Source organism: Labrus bergylta, chromosome 24 (assembly GCF_963930695.1).
Source record: "Labrus bergylta chromosome 24, fLabBer1.1, whole genome shotgun sequence".
In the NCBI taxonomy this organism is placed as follows: domain Eukaryota; kingdom Metazoa; phylum Chordata; class Actinopteri; order Labriformes; family Labridae; genus Labrus; species Labrus bergylta.
In genome coordinates this window covers 2,252,588-2,278,229 of record NC_089218.1, presented here as the reverse complement: position 1 = coordinate 2,278,229, position 25,642 = coordinate 2,252,588, and the positions used below count along the sequence as shown (strand labels likewise).

Sequence of the window (25,642 nt, the reverse complement as noted above, 5' to 3'; positions counted from 1 at the left end):
CTGTGCATGAGATACGACGTCACCTTTGTAAGTTTTTCTTTTTGTATTGACAGGTGAGAACGCTGATCCTGATGTGATTCAGACAGTGTGACCTCTGGGGTCGTGGTCGACATTCAGCTGGTACAGCGTGAGAACATGAACGGTGAGTTGTTGGTCGTGTATTGCATCATGACTTTTATCTGTCGGTGTTTAGTTTGAAGCTTTGGTGTCAGTTGTTTGTGGAGGTGATTTTGTGAAACGTGAAAGTTGGATACATTTACAGATTCTGACTTTACAAATTGTCCTCAGAGGAACATTTGGTCCCTGGAACTGTTAGAAGGTAAATGCTATGTGAGAAGTTGTGTTGTTGGGGGGGCTGCATCAGTGAAACGTGTCTCTCCTGGTAGCTTTGAAGCTCTAATCCAACAGACTGTATCAGGTACACAGACCTCATGTGACTCACTGAACTGCAGCTGTGTTTAAATCTCATGTAACCAACTGCTAAAGTCTCCTCTGAAGTCAACACTTGATATGAAAACCTTTTGGAATCAATAAAAGATTTTTAACTTTTGTGTCCTTCTTTGACAAAATACATCACTATGCTTAACTTGCTTGTTAACTTGTTTACCCTAACCCTCAGTGACAAGTCTTACTTTTATCATTCAAGTATTTAGATTTAATTCCTCAGGTATTGATGAGCAGATCAGGCTTTGTATCAACCAAATTATCTAAGCTAAGTGGACAGAAAAACGGTACAAATAGGTACGAGGACAGGAGCCATGACTAACCAATTTACATATTAGTCAATGGACTTAAATTTACAGGTTTTAAATTTACATTAAAAAGTGTTTGTGTATGATCATTTAAATATATGTATATTCTCCTAAGAGAATTGTGACATCATAACATCCTTCATTTTAGAGTTGTTACAGGACGTGACAAAGGAAGGGTATCACACATGAAACAAGGTTTAAAAGGAAGTTAATTTATTATCAAATAATCATAATTATGTAAATCAGTCATGAATACAATGTATGGATGAGTGTAGTGTTGGAAAGTGTGAACAAAAGTAAACCAGTTGGTGGAGGCCTGGGAGAAAGAGAGGGGAGACAAGTTAGACTGGAAGCCACTTAGAAGCAGAGTCCTGATGGACTCAGGTGTACCCAGTTGGACTAATGGCCTTCCTGACTCCGCCTACTTTCTGCCAAGTCAGGAAGCCAAACAAATGCAGGACGTCACCCCCCAATAAATCATTTATTTAACAAATATTTAAAAAAAAAACAATCTTAGACTTGAACAAAACAACACACAGATCCAGCTGGAGAAACAGAGTCTACATGTGGCTCAGGAGATAGAAGGAGGACTTGGAGTCTGGAGGTTGTGGGTTTGAATCTTATCAGGACTCAGTGAATTTTAAAGGTGTCGGTCCTAAATGAAAGACTCAAGAGGAACATAGTGAAGCACCTGCCAGTATCGATACACAGGAAAGACTCAAAGACAGTCACACACACACACACCATTCTCTTAAAGGTGTTGGTCCAAAGGAAAGACTGAAGAGATCTGAGAAACACAGTCAGGTATCTGTCTCTGTGGCTCAGGAGGTAGAAGGAGGACTTGGACTCTGGAGGTCGTGGGTTCAAAACTCAGTGAATTTTAAAGTCCAACATCTGAAATGATGAAGATAAATACGCCCGGAGCTCATGTCATAGTGTGAAGGGATTGGTAGTGTAGTGGATAAGATTGTGGTTAACAAGCTCTGTAGGTGGTCGAGCCTGTGTTCGAATCCCACTGTGTCTGGTGATGGAGGATTTGAATCTTGTCTTAAATTTTAAAGTCAAAATCTGAAATGACGATGATAAATACGCCCGGAACATGTCTCCAAGTGTGAAGGAGCCTTTGGCCAAGTGGAATTGTCCTTGCATCTGCAACAGGTACATGCTGGTTCAAATCCAGCTTCCAGCAGGTGTGGAACCACTAGGGGGGCAAAGTTCTCCTTTACTCCAGTTGAGTGTTGGCTTGCTTACTGTAACTGCCCTTCTGATCTAATGACTTACTTTAAGAATAGAATGACTTAATTGATCCCAAACTGAGAAATTGTGGCATTACAGCACTAACAATATATACAACAATGAGTAAAAAACACAATATTAACAAATCTAAACACAATATAATATTAAATACAAAGTAAATAAGTAGTAAAAATACCAAAACTAAGAATGAGAATATATACAACCAGGATTTAACTAAACATTACTAGACTTAAATAGAAAGATTAAATGTAAATGTACAAAAACAGAATAGTAAATGGACAATGTTCAAAGGAGCTAAAGTAAAATATGGAGCATCAGTGAAGTCAGTGGAGACACTTTTGATATGATATGTTAACACCAAGAACACAACTCTCCTCTCTGTAGGTCATTGAGGGAACAGGAAGTTATAAAGGAAACAGGAAGTTATAAAGGAAACAGGAAGTTGAGGGTTCTTTCTTTGATCTGCCCACAGCAGGCAGCAACAGCAATGTAAGTTCCTTTACTGAAGTTAAGGTTTAGCATTAGCATGTAGCTTAGCATTAGCATTGTTATAATGTGTTATGTATTGCATCTGATGTAGCATACCATGTGGCTTAGCATGTAGCTTAGCATTAGCATGTAGGTTAGCATTAGCAACAACTTGTATTAGTTTATTGTTGTGTCTTGTAGTTTTCAGTCCTTATTCAATGTGGTGAATATGTCACAGACCATCTCTTTGCTCCCTTCAGGTGCAGCTCCTGCAATTGAAAGACAATGTTTAGATTTAGTTTGGACCAACAAAGACAATCGTCATAGCAAAGCATGCACAGGTGAGTATGTAGAAATGAGGTGCACAGGTGTGGGATCATCTATCTGTAGAGAGAGAGAGAATGTTAAAAATGTTTGATTTGCATTTAAATTGGGGAATTCAGTAAAAATAAAAACTGTTAAAAAATAAAATTTTATATTTAAAAATATATTAGAAATGATTAATATTATAAATATTTATTAATAAATAAATAAAATAAGAAGTTTGTTCAAGCTGTTTCAATCGTCTTCTTTCTGTTTAAAGCCTTGTGTTAAGAAATAAAAATGTGTTACCACTGTGTGTGTATATATGTGTGTGTATATATGTGTGTGTATATATGTGTGTGTGTATATATGTGTGTGTGTATGTGTGTATATATGTGTGTGTGTGTATATGTGTGTATTATTAAACTCTGCTAATCCAACATCATCAAACAGACAAAGTTACTGTGACACTGAAGATGCAGAGGATTAAAATACCTCATTCAGTACAGCTGCAGATAGACGCTAATGCTAAGCTACATGCTAATGCTAAACCACATGCTAATGCTAAACCACATGCTAATGCTAAACCACATGCTAATGCTAAACCACATGTTAATGCTAAACCACATGCTAATGCTAAACCACGTGTTAATGCTAAACCACATGTTAATGCTAAACCACATGCTAATGCTAAACCACGTGTTAATGCTAAACCACATGCTAATGCTAAACCACATGTTAATGCTAAACCACATGTTAATGCTAAACCACATGTTAATGCTAAACCACATGTTAATGCTAAATCACATGCTAATGCTAAACCACATGGTATTCTACATCAGATGCAATAAATAACAAGGCTAATGCTAAGCTACATACTGATGCTAAACCTTAACTTCAGTAAAGGAACTTACACTGCTGTTGCTGCCTGCTGTGGGCAGCCTTGAAGATCAAAGAAAGAACCCTCCACTTCCTGTTTCCTTTATAACTTCCTGTTGCTAAATCCAGAGCACTTCCTGTTGCACTCCAGAGCACTTCCTGTTGATAAATCCAGAGCTACAGATTCAGAGATATAAGAAAACAGACAGGTGATCATTCAAACAAATGCTTTGATTCCGTCTGGTTGTGTTGGATGGATGTTTGTAGGAACTCATTTTGTCGATCTTTTACTGATTGAACTGGACTTTGATCCATTTGAACTTCTGTGATCTGTTGGTTTGGTGACCTCAGCATCGTTAACAAAGGCAGAGAAATACAGTTATTGTTTTTTCTGGAACACCCTCATGTCTCCTTGAGACTCCTTGAAGGTCTCAGTCTGAGACTAGAAGGCAACATGACACTTTAAATGATGTTCCAGTCCTATAATAAATAAATGAGTTCATGTTGATGTTGGTCTGTAACAGATTACAGAGAATACAAAGTGTGTTTGTGTCCTCACCTTGATGTCCTCGTCTCCATCATGTCTCCTTGTCATTGGCCTGAATGTTTGTGTGGGCGTCGGCCTGCGTGCTCTCCAGCTGTTTGCTGCGGTTCACCAGAGACTTGACCTCAGACTTGACCTTGCTGACGGTGGACTCCTCCTTTGATTCCTCCGTTCCCCTTTGACTCTGAGGACTGAGGATGAGTGTGTGTGTGTGTGTGTGTGTGTGCGTGCGTGCGTGTGTCCGTTCTCACAGCTGTGTTGACATCACTGGTGCCGATGATGGCGCCGATGTCACTGAGGTCTCGTAGCAGCAGGTTGAGGACCTCGGTACCTCTGAGACTGTTCAGCTCAGACACACACACACACACACACACGTTTCTGCAGAACTCGAGATGCAGACTTTGAACACTTCCTCCTGAAACATATCTGTACCGTCTTGTGCTGCAGGTTGGTCTGATCTCTCTCCTCCACCTCTTGGCTCTTCTGGTCGTAGTTGACGGCGAGCTCCTCCAGCGCCTGCAGCACCTCCTTCACCTCCTCCTTCAGCTGGTTCTCCGTTTGCAGCCGGCACAGCTCCTCCTGGGAGGGACGTGGGGTCAGAGTGAGTTCATGCAAAAATGATCATCCTTATGAAATCCATGTTTAAATAAGAAAATGACATTAAGTAATAATAATTGAGAAAATGAAAGTATTTTAAGCAGGTTGTCTCCAAACTGTGCTTCTAATGTTGTGTCTTGTCTTTAGTCTATTCTTGTCATCCAGCTGTTTGTACAGGTTGCTGATGTCCTCCTCGTATTTGCTCCGCTCGTTGCAACAATATTATTTGACTTTTCTTTCACAAAGGTAAGAAGTATTTTCAGTTGAAAAAAACAGTTAATTTAAAATGAGTAATGTATCATAATGGCTCATTTACTTTTCACGTATTGTTCAATCCTAGCTGTAAATTAGATGCACACGTTTGAGTGCTCCTAAAGTAAAAGTCTGTGATAGTCCTTTTTAACTTGTAAATGTTTCCTTTTAATTTATGTTTAATCTAAACTAGCTCAATGAGCTGTAAGAAAAAAATAATAAAAAAACAAATTGATCATTTCAATTAAATCAATAAAAAGGTTTGTGGTATTTTCATTAAGAAAACCAAACGACAATAAATTAATTAAATTGATTAAAAAGTAAGTTTGAAAAGTCAAATTAAACCTAAGAAGAAAAGGTTTAAAGTAAAAATGCAGCTTTAATATAAATAATTTACCAAACAATGATTTAAGACTCTAATTAAAGTTATAGGTTGAAAATAAATGTATTTTATCGTTTATAAATCACTTTATATGGAGACCTAACTAACCTCTGGTGGTTAGTTACCTTTTAACTGTTGTTTAGTTTTATTTACCTTTTAGCTGTTGTTTTATTTCCCTTTTAACTGTTGTTTTATTTACCTTTTAGCTGTTGTTTAGTTTTATTTACCTTTTAACTGTTGTTTAGTTTTATTTACCTTTTAACTGTTGTTTAGTTTTATTTACCTTTTAGCTGTTGTTTTATTTCCCTTTTAACTGTTGTTTTATTTACCTTTTAACTGTTGTTTAGTTTTATTTACCTTTTAACTGTTGTTTAGTTTTATTTACCTTTTAACTGTTGTTTAGTTTTATTTACCTTTTAACTGTTGTTTTATTTCCCTTTTAACTGTTGTTTTATTTCCCTTTTAGCTGTTGTTTAGTTTTATTTACCTTTTAGCTGTTGTTTTATTTCCCTTTTAACTGTTGTTTTATTTACCTTTTAGCTGTTGTTTAGTTTTATTTACCTTTTAGCTGTTGTTTAGTTTTATTTACCTTTTAACTGTTGTTTTATTTACCTTTTAACTGTTGTTTAGTTTTATTTACCTTTTAGCTGTTGTTTTATTTACCTTTTAACTGTTGTTTAGTTTTATTTACCTTTTAGCTGTTGTTTAGTTTTATTTACCTTTTAGCTGTTGTTTAGTTTTATTTACCTTTTAGCTGTTGTTTAGTTTTATTTACCTTTTAACTGTTGTTTAGTTTTATTTACCTTTTAGCTGTTGTTTAGTTTTATTTACCTTTTAACTGTTGTTTTATTTACCTTTTAACTGTTGTTTAGTTTTATTTACCTTTTAGCTGTTGTTTAGTTTTATTTACCTTTTAACTGTTGTTTAGTTTTATTTACCTTTTAACTGTTGTTTAGTTTTATTTACCTTTTAACTGTTGTTTAGTTTTATTTACCTTTTAGCTGTTGTTTAGTTTTATTTACCTTTTAACTGTTGTTTAGTTTTATTTACCTTTTAGCTGTTGTTTTATTTACCTTTTAGCTGTTGTTTAGTTTTATTTACCTTTTAGCTGTTGTTTAGTTTTATTTACCTTTTAACTGTTGTTTAGTTTTATTTACCTTTTAGCTGTTGTTTTATTTCCCTTTTAACTGTTGTTTTATTTACTTGTTAACTGTTGTTTAGTTTTATTTACCTTTTAGCTGTTGTTTAGTTTTATTTACCTTTTAGCTGTTGTTTAGTTTTATTTACCTTTTAACTGTTGTTTTATTTACCTTTTAACTGTTGTTTAGTTTTATTTACCTTTTAGCTGTTGTTTTATTTACCTTTTAACTGTTGTTTAGTTTTATTTACCTTTTAGCTGTTGTTTAGTTTTATTTACCTTTTAGCTGTTGTTTAGTTTTATTTACCTTTTAACTGTTGTTTAGTTTTATTTACCTTTTAGCTGTTGTTTAGTTTTATTTACCTTTTAACTGTTGTTTTATTTACCTTTTAACTGTTGTTTAGTTTTATTTACCTTTTAGCTGTTGTTTAGTTTTATTTACCTTTTAACTGTTGTTTAGTTTTATTTACCTTTTAACTGTTGTTTAGTTTTATTTACCTTTTAACTGTTGTTTAGTTTTATTTACCTTTTAGCTGTTGTTTAGTTTTATTTACCTTTTAACTGTTGTTTAGTTTTATTTACCTTTTAGCTGTTGTTTTATTTACCTTTTAGCTGTTGTTTAGTTTTATTTACCTTTTAGCTGTTGTTTAGTTTTATTTACCTTTTAACTGTTGTTTAGTTTTATTTACCTTTTAGCTGTTGTTTTATTTACCTTTTAACTGTTGTTTTATTTACCTTTTAACTGTTGTTTTATTTACCTTTTAACTGTTGTTTAGTTTTATTTACCTTTTAGCTGTTGTTTAGTTTTATTTACCTTTTAGCTGTTGTTTAGTTTTATTTACCTTTTAACTGTTGTTTAGTTTTATTTACCTTTTAACTGTTGTTTAGTTTTATTTACCTTTTACCTGTTGTTTTATTTCCCTTTTAGCTGTTGTTTAGTTTTATTTACCTTTTAGCTGTTGTTTAGTTTTATTTACCTTTTAACTGTTGTTTAGTTTTATTTACCTTTTAACTGTTGTTTTATTTACCTTTTAACTGTTGTTTTATTTACCTTTTAACTGTTGTTTAGTTTTATTTACCTTTTAGCTGTTGTTTTATTTACCTTTTAGCTGTTGTTTAGTTTTATTTACCTTTTAACTGTTGTTTTATTTACCTTTTAACTGTTGTTTAGTTTTATTTACCTTTTAACTGTTGTTTAGTTTTATTTACCTTTTAACTGTTGTTTTATTTACCTTTTAACTGTTGTTTTATTTACCTTTTAACTGTTGTTTAGTTTTATTTACCTTTTAGCTGTTGTTTTATTTACCTTTTAACTGTTGTTTTATTTACCTTTTAACTGTTGTTTAGTTTTATTTACCTTTTAACTGTTGTTTTATTTCCCTTTTAACTGTTGTTTAGTTTTATTTACCTTTTAGCTGTTGTTTTATTTACCTTTTAACTGTTGTTTTATTTACCTTTTAACTGTTGTTTAGTTTTATTTACCTTTTAGCTGTTGTTTTATTTCCCTTTTAGCTGTTGTTTAGTTTTATTTACCTTTTAGCTGTTGTTTAGTTTTATTTACCTTTTAACTGTTGTTTTATTTACCTTTTAACTGTTGTTTAGTTTTATTTACCTTTTAACTGTTGTTTAGTTTTATTTACCTTTTAACTGTTGTTTTATTTACCTTTTAACTGTTGTTTTATTTACCTTTTAACTGTTGTTTAGTTTTATTTACCTTTTAGCTGTTGTTTTATTTCCCTTTTAGCTGTTGTTTAGTTTTATTTACCTTTTAGCTGTTGTTTAGTTTTATTTACCTTTTAACTGTTGTTTTATTTACCTTTTAACTGTTGTTTAGTTTTATTTACCTTTTAACTGTTGTTTAGTTTTATTTACCTTTTAACTGTTGTTTTATTTACCTTTTAACTGTTGTTTTATTTACCTTTTAACTGTTGTTTAGTTTTATTTACCTTTTAGCTGTTGTTTTATTTACCTTTTAACTGTTGTTTTAATTTACCTTTTAACTGTTGTTTAGTTTTATTTACCTTTTAACTGTTGTTTAGTTTTATTTACCTTTTAACTGTTGTTTTATTTCCCTTTTAACTGTTGTTTTATTTACCTTTTAGCTGTTGTTTAGTTTTATTTACCTTTTAGCTGTTGTTTAGTTTTATTTACCTTTTAGCTGTTGTTTAGTTTTATTTACCTTTTAACTGTTGTTTTATTTACCTTTTAACTGTTGTTTAGTTTTATTTACCTTTTAGCTGTTGTTTTATTTACCTTTTAACTGTTGTTTAGTTTTATTTACCTTTTAGCTGTTGTTTTATTTACCTTTTAACTGTTGTTTAGTTTTATTTACCTTTTAGCTGTTGTTTAGTTTTATTTACCTTTTAACTGTTGTTTAGTTTTATTTACCTTTTAGCTGTTGTTTAGTTTTATTTACCTTTTAACTGTTTAGTTTTATTTACCTTTTAACTGTTGTTTAGTTTTATTTACCTTTTAGCTGTTGTTTAGTTTTATTTACCTTTTAACTGTTGTTTTATTTACCTTTTAACTGTTGTTTAGTTTTATTTACCTTTTAGCTGTTGTTTAGTTTTATTTACCTTTTAACTGTTGTTTAGTTTTATTTACCTTTTAGCTGTTGTTTTATTTACCTTTTAACTGTTGTTTAGTTTTATTTCCCTTTTAACTGTTGTTTAGTTTTATTTACCTTTTACCTGTTGTTTAGTTTTATTTACCTTTTAGCTGTTGTTTTATTTACCTTTTAACTGTTGTTTAGTTTTATTTACCTTTTAGCTGTTGTTTTATTTACCTTTTAACTGTTGTTTAGTTTTATTTACCTTTTAGCTGTTGTTTTATTTACCTTTTACCTGTTGTTTAGTTTTATTTACCTTTTAGCTGTTGTTTTATTTACCTTTTAACTGTTGTTTTATTTACCTTTTAACTGTTGTTTAGTTTTATTTACCTTTTAGCTGTTGTTTTATTTACCTTTTAACTGTTGTTTAGTTTTATTTACCTTTTACCTGTTGTTTTATTTACCTTTTACCTGTTGTTTAGTTTTATTTACCTTTTAGCTGTTGTTTTATTTACCTTTTAACTGTTGTTTTATTTACCTTTTAACTGTTGTTTAGTTTTATTTACCTTTTAGCTGTTGTTTAGTTTTATTTACCTTTTAGCTGTTGTTTTATTTCCCTTTTAACTGTTGTTTAGTTTTATTTACCTTTTAGCTGTTGTTTTATTTACCTTTTAGCTGTTGTTTAGTTTTATTTACCTTTTAGCTGTTGTTTAGTTTTATTTACCTTTTAGCTGTTGTTTAGTTTTATTTACCTTTTAACTGTTGTTTTATTTACCTTTTAACTGTTGTTTAGTTTTATTTACCTTTTAGCTGTTGTTTAGTTTTATTTACCTTTTAGCTGTTGTTTAGTTTTATTTACCTTTTAACTGTTGTTTAGTTTTATTTACCTTTTAGCTGTTGTTTAGTTTCCCTTTTAGCTGTTGTTTAGTTTTATTTACCTTTTAGCTGTTGTTTAGTTTTATTTACCTTTTAACTGTTGTTTAGTTTTATTTCCCTTTTAACTGTTGTTTAGTTTTATTTACCTTTTAACTGTTGTTTAGTTTTATTTCCCTTTTAACTGTTGTTTAGTTTTATTTACCTTTTAACTGTTGTTTAGTTTTATTTCCCTTTTAACTGTTGTTTAGTTTTATTTACCTTTTAACTGTTGTTTAGTTTTATTTACCTTTTAGCTGTTGTTTTATTTACCTTTTAACTGTTGTTTAGTTTTATTTACCTTTTAGCTGTTGTTTAGTTTTATTTACCTGTTTGCTGTTGTTTTATTGGCCAGCGTCTGTTTTGGGTGCGATCTGAAGTGTACCTGTAGGTCTGTCTTCATGAGCGAGGCTCCTGCTTCAACCAGATAATGACAGATAGTTCTTTGACACAGGGACGCAGCTCGGTGAAGGACCGTCTCCCCCCTGGTAGAGAGAGAGAGAGAGAGAGAGAGAGAGAGAGAGAGAGAGAGACAACATCACCCGAGGAACAGACATCAACAGTGGCACATATATCATCACATACAGACTGAACAGAGATCACAGCAACAACATCAAAGCTGGAGATACAGGCACAGGACTGAAGTTTGAAAGTTTCACAACATTTTCTCAGCAACAGCATCATCATCTACACTCTGTTAACATTTAAATAAAGTGTTTAACATTTTAAAAACCTCATGGTTTCAGTTCAATGTTCGATGTTTTCAAGCACAAATAGAATCTGTACTTACTGCAGTTTTTCTGTAACGTCCAGCAGATCACTTGGAGCTAAAAAGACATCAGACGAGACCGTTATGGGTGATTTTCTCCAGATCCACTTTTTGTTGGCGCTCTACAAAATAAAGATTGATTGAACTGACTTATTGTTTTTCAAGCCTGTCATTGAAAGTTTCCCATTTATTCAAACACTAGAATACAGAAAGAAAGAAAACTACATATTCCTATGATGAAAAGAACCCACAAACATTCATTAATGATAAAAAAACAACAACTAAGGATTCTTCTAATGAGCTACACATGGTTATTTGGTATACTCTTAAAGGTACAGGTAAAGGTACTGCTACAGGAAGTGACTGATCAAACAGGAAGTGCCCTGCCTTTAAAGGAAGCAGGAAGTGGAGGGTTCCTTCTTTGATCTTCAAGGCTGCACAGAGCAGGCAGCAACAGAAATGTAAGCTCCTTCACTTTACTGAAGTTAAGGTTTAGCATGTAGCTTAGCATTAGCCTTGTTATAATTTGTTATGTATTGCATCTGATGTAGCATGCCATGTGGCTTAACATTAGCATGTAGCTTAGCATTAGCAACAACTAAGCTTTCTTTTGTGTGTTAGTTTGTTGTTTGAATTTCTTTATCTAGAACTTTAGTAATGACTAAAGTAAATGTTCTTGTGTCTTGTAGTTTTCACTTCTTCTTCAATCTGGTGAATAAATCAAAAGAGTCACTAACATCCTGACTCACTCATCATTGAATGGAGTTTGTCTGACTGTCAACCTACCTGCACCAAACACGTGGAGGACTGTACACACACCTGTGGAGGATGTAGAGGACCAGCTCTTTGCTTCCTGCACTGGCAGCGTGATGAAGTAAACTGCAGCCGGACGAGTCGAGTGAGGTGAGGTCGGCTCCCTTCAGCTGCGGCTCCCTTCAGGTGGGGCTCCCTTCAGGTGGGGCTCCCTTCAGGTGGGGCTCCCTTCAGGTGTGGCTCCCTTCAGGTGCGGCTCCTGCAGCTGATGATTCAATTCAAAGACACATGTGAGTATGTAGAAATGAGGTGCAAAGGTCTGCAGTGAGAGATGAAACTGTCATTCACCTTTAAGTCTTTGTTCTTCACACACTCAACCAGCAGCTCTACACACAGAGAGAGAGAGAGAGGATGTTAAAAACCACAGATAATTAAAGTTCTTATCAGTGCTCTGTATGATGAGGTTGAAGGTCTTGGTCCTCAAAAGGATTTGATTGACTTCTCCTTTTGGGCGACAGATTTATCGGCTAACAATAAACATGTAAACTACTATAACTAATTAAAACACAGCTGGCAGATAACCAACGACATTAAGGACTAATGCAGTGCAGCTGAACCTGATCACAGATGTTCTCTCTCTCCCCCCCCAGGTACTGGAGTCCATGTGATGCAGAATGGACGCAGCAGTAGTTACTTTCCAAAAAAACAGTCCCAATGTGACATGATAACAAACTGAATGTTAACTTTCATAAATCAGTTCTTTTTTATTCACTTGTCTTCAAAAAGAAACATTTTGAAGTTTAAACTAATTGTGATGTGTTTCTTTTTTTTAACACTTTCAGGGGCAGCCTGACCAAAACAAGATGAAGAGCTGTTAGCATGTCTGCTACACCACAAACTGAATGTTAACTTTCATAAATCAGTCCATTTTTATTCACTTATCTCCAAATCATTAGAAAAGTTATCTCCAGACACTTTACAATAACAAACATTTTGAAGTTTAAACTAATTGTGATGTGTTTTTTTTTTTTTTAACACTTTTAGGGGCAGCCTGACCAAAACAAGATGAAGAGCTGTTAGCATGTCTGCTACACCACGCTGCCTCACTTCTTCAACATTTGGTGAGTATTTTCTTGGCTCTTGTTTTATTTTAACCGTTTGAGTCACATATAGTCATATTCTTTTTTTAAACATGTTTTTATCCCATATTGTCATATTCTTGATGCTAAGTAGGTGCAGATAAAACAACACACATATGCTTTAAGGCATCACAGCTACATATTTAAAACACTAAATGTTGATCTGTGATTACTTTTTATACATTTGAAAGATGTGTAAACATGTCTTATCTCAAATTAACAACCACCTTAGTTTTGGTGTGCTTTTACATTTTAATCCTAACTCTCACTTTCATGTAGATTCTTTTGACTTAACTAAATGATTGAAAATTAGTAATGTATCAGAATGGCCCATTTTACTGTTCATGTTTTGTACAATCCTAGCTGTAAATTACTCACAGATGCATCCTGACATGAACTTTGAACCCTGATATCTTCGTTTCTTGTGTCTTATATTCCAGGTGTTTCCTCTGAAGAGTAGGATCTGTGCTGCAGCTGGAAGGATCTTCTGAGGATTAAAGTTTACCTGTTAGTTTTGGGTTTTCTCTTAAACCACTTTCATAAATAAAATTTTAAAGTTTTAATTTCTTATGTTTGTGTTGTCAGCACCTTTCATCACACATAGCTGTGAAGTTTGAATGTTTTGTATTACAAGAAACAAGTTTCCCTCAATGATAAAATAAAGCTGTAAACTACTAAATAAAACACATCTGGCAGGTAACATGAAGGAGACCCCCCCCACAAAGCTGATCACTGATGCAGAATGGATAAAGCAGTAGTTTTATTACATGTTACACCAGCACAATAAGGTGTCACAGCATCCCCATTAGGAGACTCAAAGCTTTCTTAATGTTGTTTTATTATGTTCCAGGTTTTACGTCGTATAGATGTTTAGACTCAGTTATTTTAATCATTTGATCCTTTTTGTAGTGGAGGAACATCAGGTGTTTAATGAAATACTACATTTTATAATCCTTACGTATCGTTAGTCAACAGCTTAACTTGTGTTAGCTACAGAGTTATCAGTGTGTTAAAAGCTGATTTAAGCAAGCGCGCGCTATATCAAGGTCTAAACTAAAAGGAGGTCATAACTCCCCTTAAATCAGCTTTAACATCAACATACTGATAACTCTGTAGCTAACACAAGTTAAGCTGTTGACTAACAATACCGAAGGATTATAAAAATGTAGTATTTCATTAAACACCTGATGTTCCTCCACTAAAAAGGATGAAGTCAAATGATTAAAATAAGTGAGTCTAAACATCTATAAGACCTAAAACCTGGAACATAATAAAACAACATTAAGAAAGCTTTGAGTCTCCTACCTGAGCAGGAAGACGGTCACCGACGGGGGATCCTCCTGGAAGACGTCAACAGAGTTCCTGTTGGAGAAGAAAAACTAATTTTAGTTCATCAAGTTAATAAAACTCAGAAAATGTTTGTGATTATACAACATTGTGATGATTGGAATAAACCTGGGTTTTATCATTCACTGTAAATGATCTGTGTTTAACTTCACTTTAAGGGTTTTGGATGAGACCGAAGAAAACTTAAATTCAAAGTTTAAATGTAGAATATAAAACAGAAACATTGAGTCTAAGGTCTTAAGAAACATCTTTACCTTACATTAACTGTCACAAGAACACAAACTCTAATTAAAGTTATAGGTTGAAAATAAATACATTTTATCGTTTATACATCACTTTATATAGAGAGGGCGCCCTCTGGTGGTTAGTTGGTTACTGCACTTAAATAATAAATTAATTAGACTTTGAATTAAACACAGAAAGCTTTTACTTTTTAAATTAAATAAATGAAGTCTATTCATATTACTTAAACAAGATAAACATTTAATGTCTGAGCTCTGTGAACAGTAATGTTGAGAAAATCTTTTTTTTTTTTTCATTCATTTTTTTGCGCAATAAATAAATAAATAAATAATTTTACCTCGGGTCAATAAATTTAAATTCAGGTTATTGTTTTATTTAAACTCTTCAAACTAATATTAGTTTAAATTATAAGTTTTGTTTTTAGAGTTTACTTTTAGCCGGTGTTGTGGAGTTAAATAATTAGTTTAAGAGAAAACAAGTTTAAAAGTTACCTTCATAATATTGATAAACGTTATCATCATCTTACTCTGACGATGTTTCCTCTTAACAAACATTTGTAATGACGTCAGCATTAGCGTTAGCCCACGTGTTAGCATTAGCATAAAGACGCAGGTATTTCTATTTTGTATCTTTTCACACAAACTGGACTTTTAAAGACTCACTGAGTATCTAGACTTCATGTTTCCTTCCCCGGCTCCTTCTTCTTCCAACATGCTGCCACGCTGCACGCGGTCCGCACCGCTTACCTGCTCGAGACAATGATATACACACCTGAGAACACCGCAACACACCTGGGCGTGATTACCGGAAGCTTCAACCGGAAGTGACGCAGAACGTTTCTATCGAAGAAATTAAAAAGTTATAAATAAGAGGACACATAAACAAGACTAAGTCAAAAATCAAATGTTTTATTAATAAAAAATATTTATTAATGTAATTTACTTTTTTTTATGTTATTTTTTTTAACTCTTGGTAACCTAGCAACAAGAGAAAGTCAAACTCGGTCACCATGGTAACATTAACCGCCCGACTAACTGCGTTCGTTAGCAGGACGACAGCTGACGTCACCATGTAACTATAAACACATTTTTATTTTTTATTTTTTTATTTACTTTTAGCTGTTGTTTAGTTTTATTTACTTGTTATCTGTTGTTTAGTTTTATTTACTTGTTAACTGTTGTTTAGTTTTATTTACTTGTTAGCTGTTGTTTAGTTTTATTTACTTGTTATCTGTTGTTTAGTTTTATTTACTTGTTAGCTGTTGTTTAGTTTTATTTACTTGTTGGCTGTTGTTTAGTTTTATTTACTTGTTGGCTGTTGTTTAGTTTTATTTACTTGTTAGCTGTTGTTTAGTTTTATTTACTTGTTAGCTGTTGTTTAGTTTTATTTACTTGTTAGCTGTTGTTTAGTTTTATTTACTTGTTAGCTGTTGTTTAGTTTTATTTACTTGTTGGCTGTTGTTTAGTTTTATTTACTTGTTGGCTGTTGTTTAGTTTTATTTACTTGTTAGCTGTTGTTTAGTTTTATTTACTTGTTAGCTGTTGTTTAGTTTTATTTACTTGTTATCTGTTGTTTAGTTTTATTTACTTGTTAGCTGTTGTTTAGTTTTATTTACTTGTTGGCTGTTGTTTAGTTTTATTTACTTGTTAGCTGTTGTTTAGTTTTATTTACTTGTTAGCTGTTGTTTAGTTTTATTTACTTGTTAGCTGTTGTTTAGTTTTATTTACTTGTTATCTGTTGTTTAGTTTTATTTACTTGTTATCTGTTGTTTTGTATCTTTTCTGTGCAGTTTATAGATTTAGTTTAAAGCTGTATTGTCTGTTTTCTTTGATTTGTGTACTATAGTGTACTTTTAAAACGACTTACTAACCTAAAGTCGTCCGTTGTTACCACCATGACATCAGATTTGATTTATGATATAAACATATGGTCATATATTAGGATAATGTGGTTCAAAGTTAAATATGGATCATCAGTGACGTCACTAGAGACACTGTTCACATGATTTTCTTCTGTCACTCCTTATTCAATCTGGTGAATAAAGAGCACGTGTATCAGGTGGTATAAGGTCTGGTCTCATCTATCTGTAGAGAGAGAGAGAATGTTACAAATGTTTGATTTGAAATAAAAACTGCTTTTTTAAATTTGTTGAAGCTGTTTCAACGACTGTGTGACACTCAGAATACTCCAGCTGCAGATAGACGACAGGAAGCAAACATCAACAGGAAACAGGAGAGGTGATTGGTCAGCTGAATCAGCTCCCTGGTGACTTCTGATTGGTGGAGTAACTATAGACATACCTTCATAGAATAATTATGTTAATTAAAATTAAAAAGAACTTTATTCATTTATCCCCGGGGGACAATCCAAAGACACGTGGAGTACAGGTTCACTCAAAATATCAAAATACATAAATAAATACAATAAGATTAGACTAAAGATATGACAGTGATGGGACAAATAAAAATTAAAAAATAAGATTCACAAATGTATCACAAATCTTTATCGTTTTGTATATATGTAATAGAAATCCACAAATATATAAACTGTTCAGTCTGCATTTACAAACTCATTTGTGAACCTCATTGTGTTTGTGGTTAGATTCAGCAGTCTGTAGTATTATTTATTATTATTTATTTATTATTTATTGTTTTGGCACCAAATCTACAAGATCAAGTTTCAGGAATAAAGATCACTGTTTAAACTCTTTCACAGTTGTGATGATTCATGAAATCTTTTTCTCGGGGGTCGCTGAGCGGGATGTTTTTAAAGAAGAGTTGAGGTGAACACCTTCAGAGGTTCAAACGGTAAAAACTTTTGTTTACAGTTCTGAAATCTTCCTGAGATACAATCTGGACATAAACACTTTCCTTTAAACTAGAGTAGACACTTAAATCACACAAAGCTTTTCTTTATTTCTCATTTACATACGATGATTATTTCAAGTTCCTGGACTTTGATTGATATGAAATTCTTTTTAAAGAAATCTTCGCTCTCAGAGTTTTGTTTCCAAAGTCAGAAACAAGAACACAGTCCGACTGTCGGTCCGCTAATCAAGTCTCTATTAAACACGTTGAGTTCAGGTTTTCATGGGCGGTTCTAGGCAGGGGCCAACAGGGGCCAGTGAGCTTGGTCCCCCCCTGTGGCCACCCCTCCAAAAGGAAGAACCCCCCGAGTACTCAACAACTGGACTCACAATCTAGTATTAAATTCTGTTACTGAAACAAATATCATGGTATTTAATGATGTGCGCTATTATTTGGCACAATATATTTTTTAAAGCGATCATCTTAGTCTAATTTGGTTTAATGTTCCCCTCTGACAAAACAACTGGCCCCAGTTTGGCCCCCTCAGTAAAAGTGGTCTAGAACTGCCACTGCAGGTTTTGGCACAGCTTCTCTGGTGAGGGATCAGACGAGTCCCCCCGTCACACCCTGAAGCCCCGAACGAGCCGCCGTCTGTCGCTCGGTCAGTCTGATGACGCTCGTAAAAAAAAAAAAAGTTCAGACTTCAGTGTCAGACGGCCGTCTCCTGGTCCTCCCTCTGGATCATCTGGTAGTGCTGTCGGTTCTCCAGATACGCCGCCAGCTCGGCGTCCTGAGACTTCTCGGCTCGGTTTTTCGGAGTGTCGCCCTGAAGGCAAAGATCGGAGCTGTTATCTCCAAAAGATGCCACAAATTCAATCCTCCTTCAAATGTCCACTTAGACTCAAGAAGCTTTAATAATAATAATAATAATAATAATAATAATAAATTAGATTGATATAGTATTTATAAAGATTTAAATGAGCTGTAATGTTGTTCTTGTTTTAATGGATGTCAGAAGTTTTACAGTCCGGTACCTGAATCATCTAAAATTAAAACTGACTAAACCGTTTCTAGTTCTTCATCTTAAATAAACTCCTAGCGCTCTAAAAAAATGTATCAAAGCCGACATACTAACCTAAATTCATTAATCGTCCAAACAACGACGACACATTGTTATTCAATAAAAATATTTAATTAGACAGCCAGTACAACTTTGATGTTGTTAGCTTTTATAGTTACTACTAGCTTTGTTCCCACCATCACATAAGATTATGATATGAACATATGGTCAATCATATATTAGGATAATATGGTTCAAAGTTAAATATGGAGCATCAGTGACGTCACTAGAGACACTGTTTACATGATATGTGAACACCAAGAAAGAAACTATCTGTCTGCCTCTCCTCTCTCTGTATCTAGGTCATTGCTGAGTCCAGCCAGTGAGGCTCCAAACCTCCATGGAAATGTGAACAAAATGAGAGAAGATGCCTGTTTGAGGCGAACACACACAGACACAGATATCCATTTTAAAGCCTGCAGGTTAGCGTCTGAACTGTACCTGTAGGTCTGTCTTCATGAGCGAGGCTCCTGCTTCAACCAGATAATGACAGATAGTTCTTTGACACAGGGACGCAGCTCGGTGAAGGACCGTCTCCCCCCTGGTCAACAGAAGAGAGAGAGAGAGAGAGAGAGAGAGAGAGAGAGAGAGAGAGAGAGAGACAGAGAGAGAGAGAGAGCGTCAGATTACAGCATCTGACAACATCACCCGAGGAACAGACATCAACAGTGGCACATATATCATCACATACAGACTGAACAGAGATCACAGCAACAACATCAAAGCTGGAGATACAGGCACAGGACTGAAGTTTGAAAGTTTCACAACATTTTCTCAGCAACAGCATCATCATCAACACTCTGTTAACATTTAAATAAAGTGTTTAGCATTTTAAAAACCTCATGGTTTCAGTTCAATTTTCGATGTTTTCAAGCACAAATAGAATCTGTACTTACTGCAGTTTTTCTGTAACGTCCAGCAGATCACTTGGAGCTAAAAAGACATCAGACGAGACCGTTATGGGTGATTTTCTCCAGATCCACTTTTTTAGATTCTGGTTGAAATTGTCTTTTGGTCCTGACAATGCAAGCAATGAGCTGCATTGTCAGAGCTAACCAACCCTCTCTTAAACCTGCTGTTTGTAAAGTGTCTTGAGATAACATTTGTATTGAGTTGGCGCTCTACAAATAAAGATTGATTGAAACTACATGTTTTAAGACTTATTGTTTTACAAGCCTGTCATTGAAAGTTTCCCATGTTTCCCCTACACCAAACACGTGGAGGACTGTACACATACCGTTGTCGAGGATGTAGCGGACCATCTCTTTGCTTCCTGCACTGGCAGCGTGATGAAGTAAACTGCAGCCGGACGAGTCGAGTGAGGTGAGGTCGGCTCCCTTCAGGTGCAGCTCCTGCAGCTGATGATTCAATTCAACAGACACATGTGAGTATGTAGAAATGAGGTGCAAAGGTCTGCAGTGAGAGATGAAACTGTCACTCACCTTCTTTAAGTCTTTGTTCTTCACACACTCAACCAGCAGCTCTACACACAGAGAGAGAGAGAATGTTAAAAATGTTTGATTTGTATTTTAAATTGGGGAATAAAAACTGCTTTTTAAATTTGTTCAAGCTGTTTCAATCGTCTTCTTGCCCCGGCATCTCATGACTCATTGTCGTATGTTGAAACTGATGTAAAAAGTATTTTGGCTGTGCTGTGTTCAGAAATATAAACATGTATTGCCACTGTGTGTGTGTGTGTGTGTGTGTGTGTGTGTGTGTGTGTGTGTGGGGCTCTGACTCACTGGATTATTAAACTCTGCTAATCCAACATCACTCACCAAACAGACAAACATACGGCGTTAAGACCAACGAGTCGTTTTTTCTGTCGCACATTCATGAGATTTCACCAAAGTTACCACAGTACCCGTGTGACACTCATAATAAAGGATTAAAATCCCTCATTCAGGACGATACAGCTGCAGACGACAGATACTGAAGCAATCATGCAACCTGTTGAGAAATCCAGAGCTACAGATTCACGGAGGTAAATACTGCTGATATAAGAAGACCGACGAGTTCAGAGAAAATGTTTCAGAATAAAAGAAACAAACCTACATGGACAGACAGATTCAAACAAATGCTTTGATTACGTCTGGCTGCGTTGGGTGGATGTTTGTAGGAACTTTTTTCCATTTGAACTTTTGTGATCTGTTGGTAACAAATAACTTCATAGTTTGATTTTTATCCCCCGGTTATGACTGCAACCTTCCCGGTGCCTCCTGCACACAAAGATATTTGTTGTCTTGGTCTTGACTCAGTCTCGGAGCACTCTGGTTAGTGTGGTCTCAGAGTTCAGACTTCTGCAGACAGGGAGGAGGTTCACTTGGTCTTGTTGCCATGACACTTTAACTTAAGGACTGTTAGTGTTTGTGTCTCTTATCATCATCACCATGGTAGTTTTGTTTTAAATGTATGTATTTCTGTCTTTGTGCTGATGTGTGTTGACCTCTGTTGCAAACCAAATTGCCCCTCAGGGACGATAACAGTCCTCCAATCCAATTACATGGATTTTGCGTGTATGTGATTTCTTAAACGGCACAGGCAACAAAGGCATCGTCGTGATGAGGAACGCGGTCATCGACGCACAGCGTGGTCATGTCACAGGTTCACATGTTCGTGTGTACAGGATGAATAAACGCTTCAATAACATATGAGATGAATGTTTATTAGGCTGACCTCAATACTCGCTCCACCTCACTATCTCTCTCCAACGTCCTAATCCAGTTATGTTCGGCTTAGTGTGCGTGTGTGTGTGAGTGTGTGTGTGTGTGTGAGTGTGTGTGTGTGTGTGTGTGAGAGAGGGGGGGGGGGGAGGGGGGGTAGAAAGGGAGCAGACTTCAAAAAACCGAGCTAAGAGCTTTTGTGGCTTCAAGACAAATCAGAAACAACACACACTCTGAATGAAGGAATTAAAGAGAGGTGGAGGAAACAGTCCACAGACATGAGGGGGGAAGAGGAATCAAGGAGACAAGAAGAGGAAACAAGGACTTGGAATAGATAAGAGAGGACACAAACAAGGGGGGAGGAGAGGAAGAAAGGATTTGAGAGGAAAGGAGTCAAAGAGATAAGAGCAGAAAGGAAGGAAGCAGGGAGAAAGGAAGAGAAGGACAGAATGCAATGAAATAGAGAATAGGAAGGATGGGGAGAAAGGGAATAAGAGAGGAGAGTAAGGAGCTATGGAGAGGAGAGAGGAGACAAGAGGGGAGGTGAGAAATGAAGAGGGAAGACAAACAAAGGTGAGAAGGAAATGAAGTACAGAGAGGTAATAAGAAGGAAGGACGGAAGGAAGGACAGGAGCAAAGGAAAGCAACGGAAGGAAGGAAGGAGTAATGAAAATCAGAAACGGAAAGGAAATAAAGGATGGAAAATAAATATTAGTGAGGACACAAGAGGAGATGAGAGGAAGCAAGGAGAGGAGACGAGATGAGAGGAACGATTTGAAAGAAGGAAACAAAGTAGGAAAGAAGAAAAACACACAGGCACGTCGCTTGCTCCAATGAACTCCTCGGTTTGATGCAGTCAACCTGTCTGACCCTTATGGGAGCTGTGTGTGTGTGTGTGTGTGTGTGTGTGTGTGTGTGTGTGTGTGTGTGTGTGTGTATTTGAAACCGTCGCTGCGTGTTCCTGATGTTTGACGGACAGAACGACTCGGACTGAATTTAAATGTTTGCTTCACTAAATCTGAACGTAATCGTGCAAATCAAAGCAAACGTCAACAGTTAGCTTCAGAGGTGTCACGTTCAGTTTGTGAGGAGTGCGGAGCGAGAGGGGCGGGGTCACACCCTGGACTGGTCGCCAGGCCAATCACAGGGACAGACAACCAGCCACACTCACATTCACACCTACGGGCAAACGTTTCCTCTGAGTCTGTCATCTCGTCTGTGTCTGAATCAGCAGAGCCTCTGTGTTAGTTATCTGCTGCTGCGGACTCAAAGCTGATCTCCATACCGGCTTTAATCACTCTCACTGAGAACTGGTTGTGTTCAGATCCAAACACCGAAAACTAGAATCAAACAAACAAAACAAAAAAATAAAAAACCTGCTGGCAAACTCCCCGCCAAGAGAGAGAGAGAGAGAGAGAGAGAGAGAGAGAGAGAGAGAGAGAGAGGGGAACACAACTGAACCAGATCATGAAGCGAAAACACTCGAGTCCCCGAAGAGAAGAAGAACCGCCGAGAAGCTGACAGAGAGAAAAACTCCCAGCATGCAAAGTGAGCCGCGATGAGAAAATATGTGTCAGAGAAGAAAAAAAACAATCTGTCTGGAGACGCAGAAGCTGTCGCACCTGTCTTTGTTCCCCCCACACACACACACACACACACACACACACACCTGTCAGCTACAGTACAGGGATCAGCAGTGAAGTGAAGACGTTCAGACCAAAAAGGACATTTTCACAGTTCAGACCTGGTTTTTAAAGAATCATTTTCGAGGTGAAACTCACGCTAAGGGTCGGGTTAAAAGCACACAAGAATATAAATCTAAATCTGTGTGAGTGTGTGTTACCTTTTTCTCTCTCCGGATCGCTCATTTTCTGGCTCTTCTCCGTTCTGCAGAGAGAGAGAGAGAGAGAGAGAGAGAGAGAGAGAGAGAGAGAGAGAGAGTAAAAACACATGAGAGGAGCCGTTCAACCACTTACTGTTTCTACATTTGCGGGGATGAAAAACCCTCTCAAACACACACAGGATCACACACACTCATCCACACACACACCGACCAGACCTCCCTCACTCTGTGTTTCATAGTACGGAGGATTTCAGGTGATATCAGGCTCCAGCTTTTTATGTATTTAGGGTCTAAATGATCAGGAAACAAAACTGATGCTCATGGAATCGTGTTTGTCTCTTTTGTGTTCTCCTCATCTTTGTTCCCCTTCCCTTGATTCCTCTCCTTAGCAACGCTCCCTTCCTTATTGCTTTCCTTTCCTTAGCTCCTCTCCTCCACTCTGCTCTCTGTGTCTCCTCTCTTGTGTCAGGGCGGAGGGCGGGCGGTGGGGAGTGGAGACGAGCGGTGAGGTGGGAGCGTTTGTTTTGATGCGTTCACTTTAAAGGGTTAAAGTGAGAATCTAATCTTTCAAACACTGAAGAAAGCCAATGTGCAGATCCAAACTAACGTGGAGCTGGAGTTCAGATCAGGAGGAGACGGAGCGCATGTGTTCCTGTTAGTGTAGACGAAGTGATACAGCCGAGTAATGAAGGAACCAATGAAAACGCAAGCTGGTGAAAACAGACAAAAAACTTCAGGAATTACCTTCACAATCTCTCTCTCTCTCTCACACACACACACACACACACACACACACACACACACACGATGTCTTTGAGCTCATGCATGGCACCAAACACACACACACACATACACACACACACACACACACTGGCCTTTCAGGTCACAGAATAAATCGACATGCACTCGTTTAGTCGGTGAGGTCGTGTTTTAATGAGCAGAGACCGTTCTGCTTTAACGGACGCCGCTGCGTTTTAATGAGCAGAGGGAGGTGACACGCAGACTCAAAGCCGAACTGACACTATCACGAGAACTTTGGTTGTTAACGAACGAGAAGATTAAAGAAGAAGTCAGGCATGAACGTCAAACTGCGAGCAGCAAACGTGCGTCACGGCGACCGCGGGGAAGTGTTGTGATGAATACGTACACGTGATGAAATAAAAGCTTTAATCATCCGATGTGATTTAAAATGAGCTCATTATTAAAGGAGCAGGATGTAACTCTGACACCTAGTGGTTAAAACAGGTACTGCAGTCCAAATTCTAAACATTGTAAAGAGCTGTCTCATCAGTTTGTGTGGATTTTGGCGCCCCCTGTGGACAAAGTATGTCCTATGTGGTCTCATTTAAATCATCTGAATCCAGAATTTTTCATCTTTAAAACAAGATTTTTGATTTATTTTTCCATGTTGATGTGTTGTATTGATTTGAATAAGATGTAAAGCACTGACCTCAGTTTGGGTTTAAAATCAGCAGCCGTGGTGTTTGAACGATGGATACATCCCGCCCTGCAGAGCACAAACCAGTCAGTACTGAAAACAGTCATTCAAGTCAGGAACAATTGAAATGGCTCCAGATATCTATTCCACCTCGACGTCTAGATGCTAACATCACCTTAAAGGAAGAATGAGCGACATGTTCCACATAAATAAATCATAAAGTCTGTCCCGTGTGAATGTGTCTCTGAGTCCTGACTGTCTACAATGAGGGAGAAGCTCGAGTCCCGCTGGCTGTGTTGTTGTCAGAGCCGTGTTTACATGGACGGGACGGCCGGCTCCTCCCCTTGTGTATAAAAGCTGTTTTAGTCAAGAACTAGAGAGAAGAAGAAGAACATACTCACTGATTATTTGGATGTTAGTAAGAGTTTTTAGATCACGCTCATTCTGTGTCAGTTTACATGCAGTGTGAAGCTACTGTGGAGGAGGCGTGGCCTAACAGCAGTTTGTTTTGGTTTCATGCTGGAGCTAAAGGGCGACATCAACTGGATCAGAAAGTCGCACATTCTTCCTTTAAATAACCAGATTTCCACATCACCATCCTAAAAAACAGGAAGTTTTGCTCCATTTTGAAAAGTCGCTCTGTTGGCGTCCCAGTTGCATCTGAGAAACAAAAGTTTGTTATTGTTTTGTCTGTTTACAAACCTGGTCAGTTTGCTGGGCAGAGGCGCGGCGTAGTGGGATAAAGCGTCGGCTGCAGAGCTGTCACTGTTCACTCGCTGCCTCTGGGAGGAACTGCAGAAGAGGAAACAGAAGAAACAGAATCGATGACGGAAAGTTCAGATATTCACCGACGAATTCAGCGACCAGACGACCCCCGGGAGATGTTTTCTATTCTTTCTTTTTCAAACAATGCACTTAAAACAATATCGATAACGACCGTTTCTTAGTTATCTTTGTCCTTTAAAAACAACCGTAATGATCTCTTCTGCCTTCCAAAGTGTCAACAACCTTTCATGTCACCTCTGCTCTCACGTCTCTGAAAGTTTGGCTCTCCGTTAGACAAAGAGTCGAACACAGATAATGAGCACGAGTGGGATAAAAGCAGCGTTAGAGGAAAGAAGAAGTGAGAGGCAAAGCGGTTTGAAGTTGTGTTAAAAGTGTAAAAAAAAAAGAAGTTGAGGGTCGGAGAGTTTCTTGCAGAATTTCCAAAAATGTAACTGAAAGGAGCCAAAGAGGAAGTGAGGTCTCGGATATGATCTTCTAACATCGGGAGAGACGGGACGTACTGGTTGAACAGGGTGGATGAGACGTTACCCAGTCCGACCAGCAACCCTGAAAACAATCTGAACTCGCTCCCAGAGGCAGAGCAGATGATGACAGACCAGGTCTGCCTCTGGTCTTTCGAGATCTCACGTCCTGCAGTTCAACAGTGGAGGTTCAGGAAGTGAAAATCCCGTTCCTGTTCTCCATAGTGATGTCATAACCATC

General features: G+C 36.5%; 2 protein-coding genes across 9 annotated transcripts in view; both read right to left on the bottom strand.

Moving 5' to 3' along the window:
• Window positions 1-943: 943 nt before the first annotated feature.
• On the bottom strand, window positions 944-16,179 carry LOC114921534 (uncharacterized). The gene is made up of 10 exons (XM_065952268.1): window positions 16,154-16,179; window positions 15,030-15,122; window positions 13,999-14,055; window positions 11,588-11,750; window positions 10,823-10,923; window positions 10,418-10,517; window positions 4,636-4,782; window positions 4,219-4,387; window positions 3,695-3,836; window positions 944-2,746 (listed from the first exon to the last, which is right to left on the bottom strand). Exons 1-8 carry the CDS (start codon window positions 16,177-16,179, stop codon window positions 4,238-4,240), a joined length of 837 nt encoding a protein of 278 aa, XP_065808340.1. The 3' UTR covers window positions 944-2,746; window positions 3,695-3,836; window positions 4,219-4,237.
• Window positions 16,180-16,605: 426 nt separating this feature from the next.
• LOC110001119 (diacylglycerol kinase zeta) overlaps window positions 16,606-25,642 on the bottom strand; it is a 73,159-nt gene continuing 64,122 nt past the window's right edge. For all 8 annotated transcript variants that reach the window (XM_029281799.2, XM_029281800.2, XM_029281795.2 and 5 more), the window contains 8 exons: window positions 24,857-24,946; window positions 24,167-24,223; window positions 22,717-22,760; window positions 19,653-19,693; window positions 19,448-19,568; window positions 19,107-19,143; window positions 18,652-18,751; window positions 16,606-17,916 (listed from right to left, as the gene is read on the bottom strand). In XM_029281799.2, coding sequence (XP_029137632.2) covers window positions 17,800-17,916; window positions 18,652-18,751; window positions 19,107-19,143; window positions 19,448-19,568; window positions 19,653-19,693; window positions 22,717-22,760; window positions 24,167-24,223; window positions 24,857-24,946 — 607 coding nt within the window. In that variant the 3' untranslated portion in view covers window positions 16,606-17,799. The remainder of the gene's footprint in view (window positions 17,917-18,651; window positions 18,752-19,106; window positions 19,144-19,447; window positions 19,569-19,652; window positions 19,694-22,716; window positions 22,761-24,166; window positions 24,224-24,856; window positions 24,947-25,642) is intronic.

Bases quoted from the DNA above. Each gene is read 5' to 3' on its own strand.
- LOC114921534 (XM_065952268.1), bottom strand. From the start codon at position 16,179: ATGGTGGTAACAACGGACGACTTTAG. The intron at 4,783-10,417 runs GTACACTTCAGA...CGTCCCTCCCAG, and splicing joins TCATGAAGACAGACCTACAG to GAGGAGCTGTGCCGGCTGCA. The intron at 4,388-4,635 runs GTACAGATATGT...CTCAGTCCTCAG, and splicing joins CCAACCTGCAGCACAAGACG to AGTCAAAGGGGAACGGAGGA.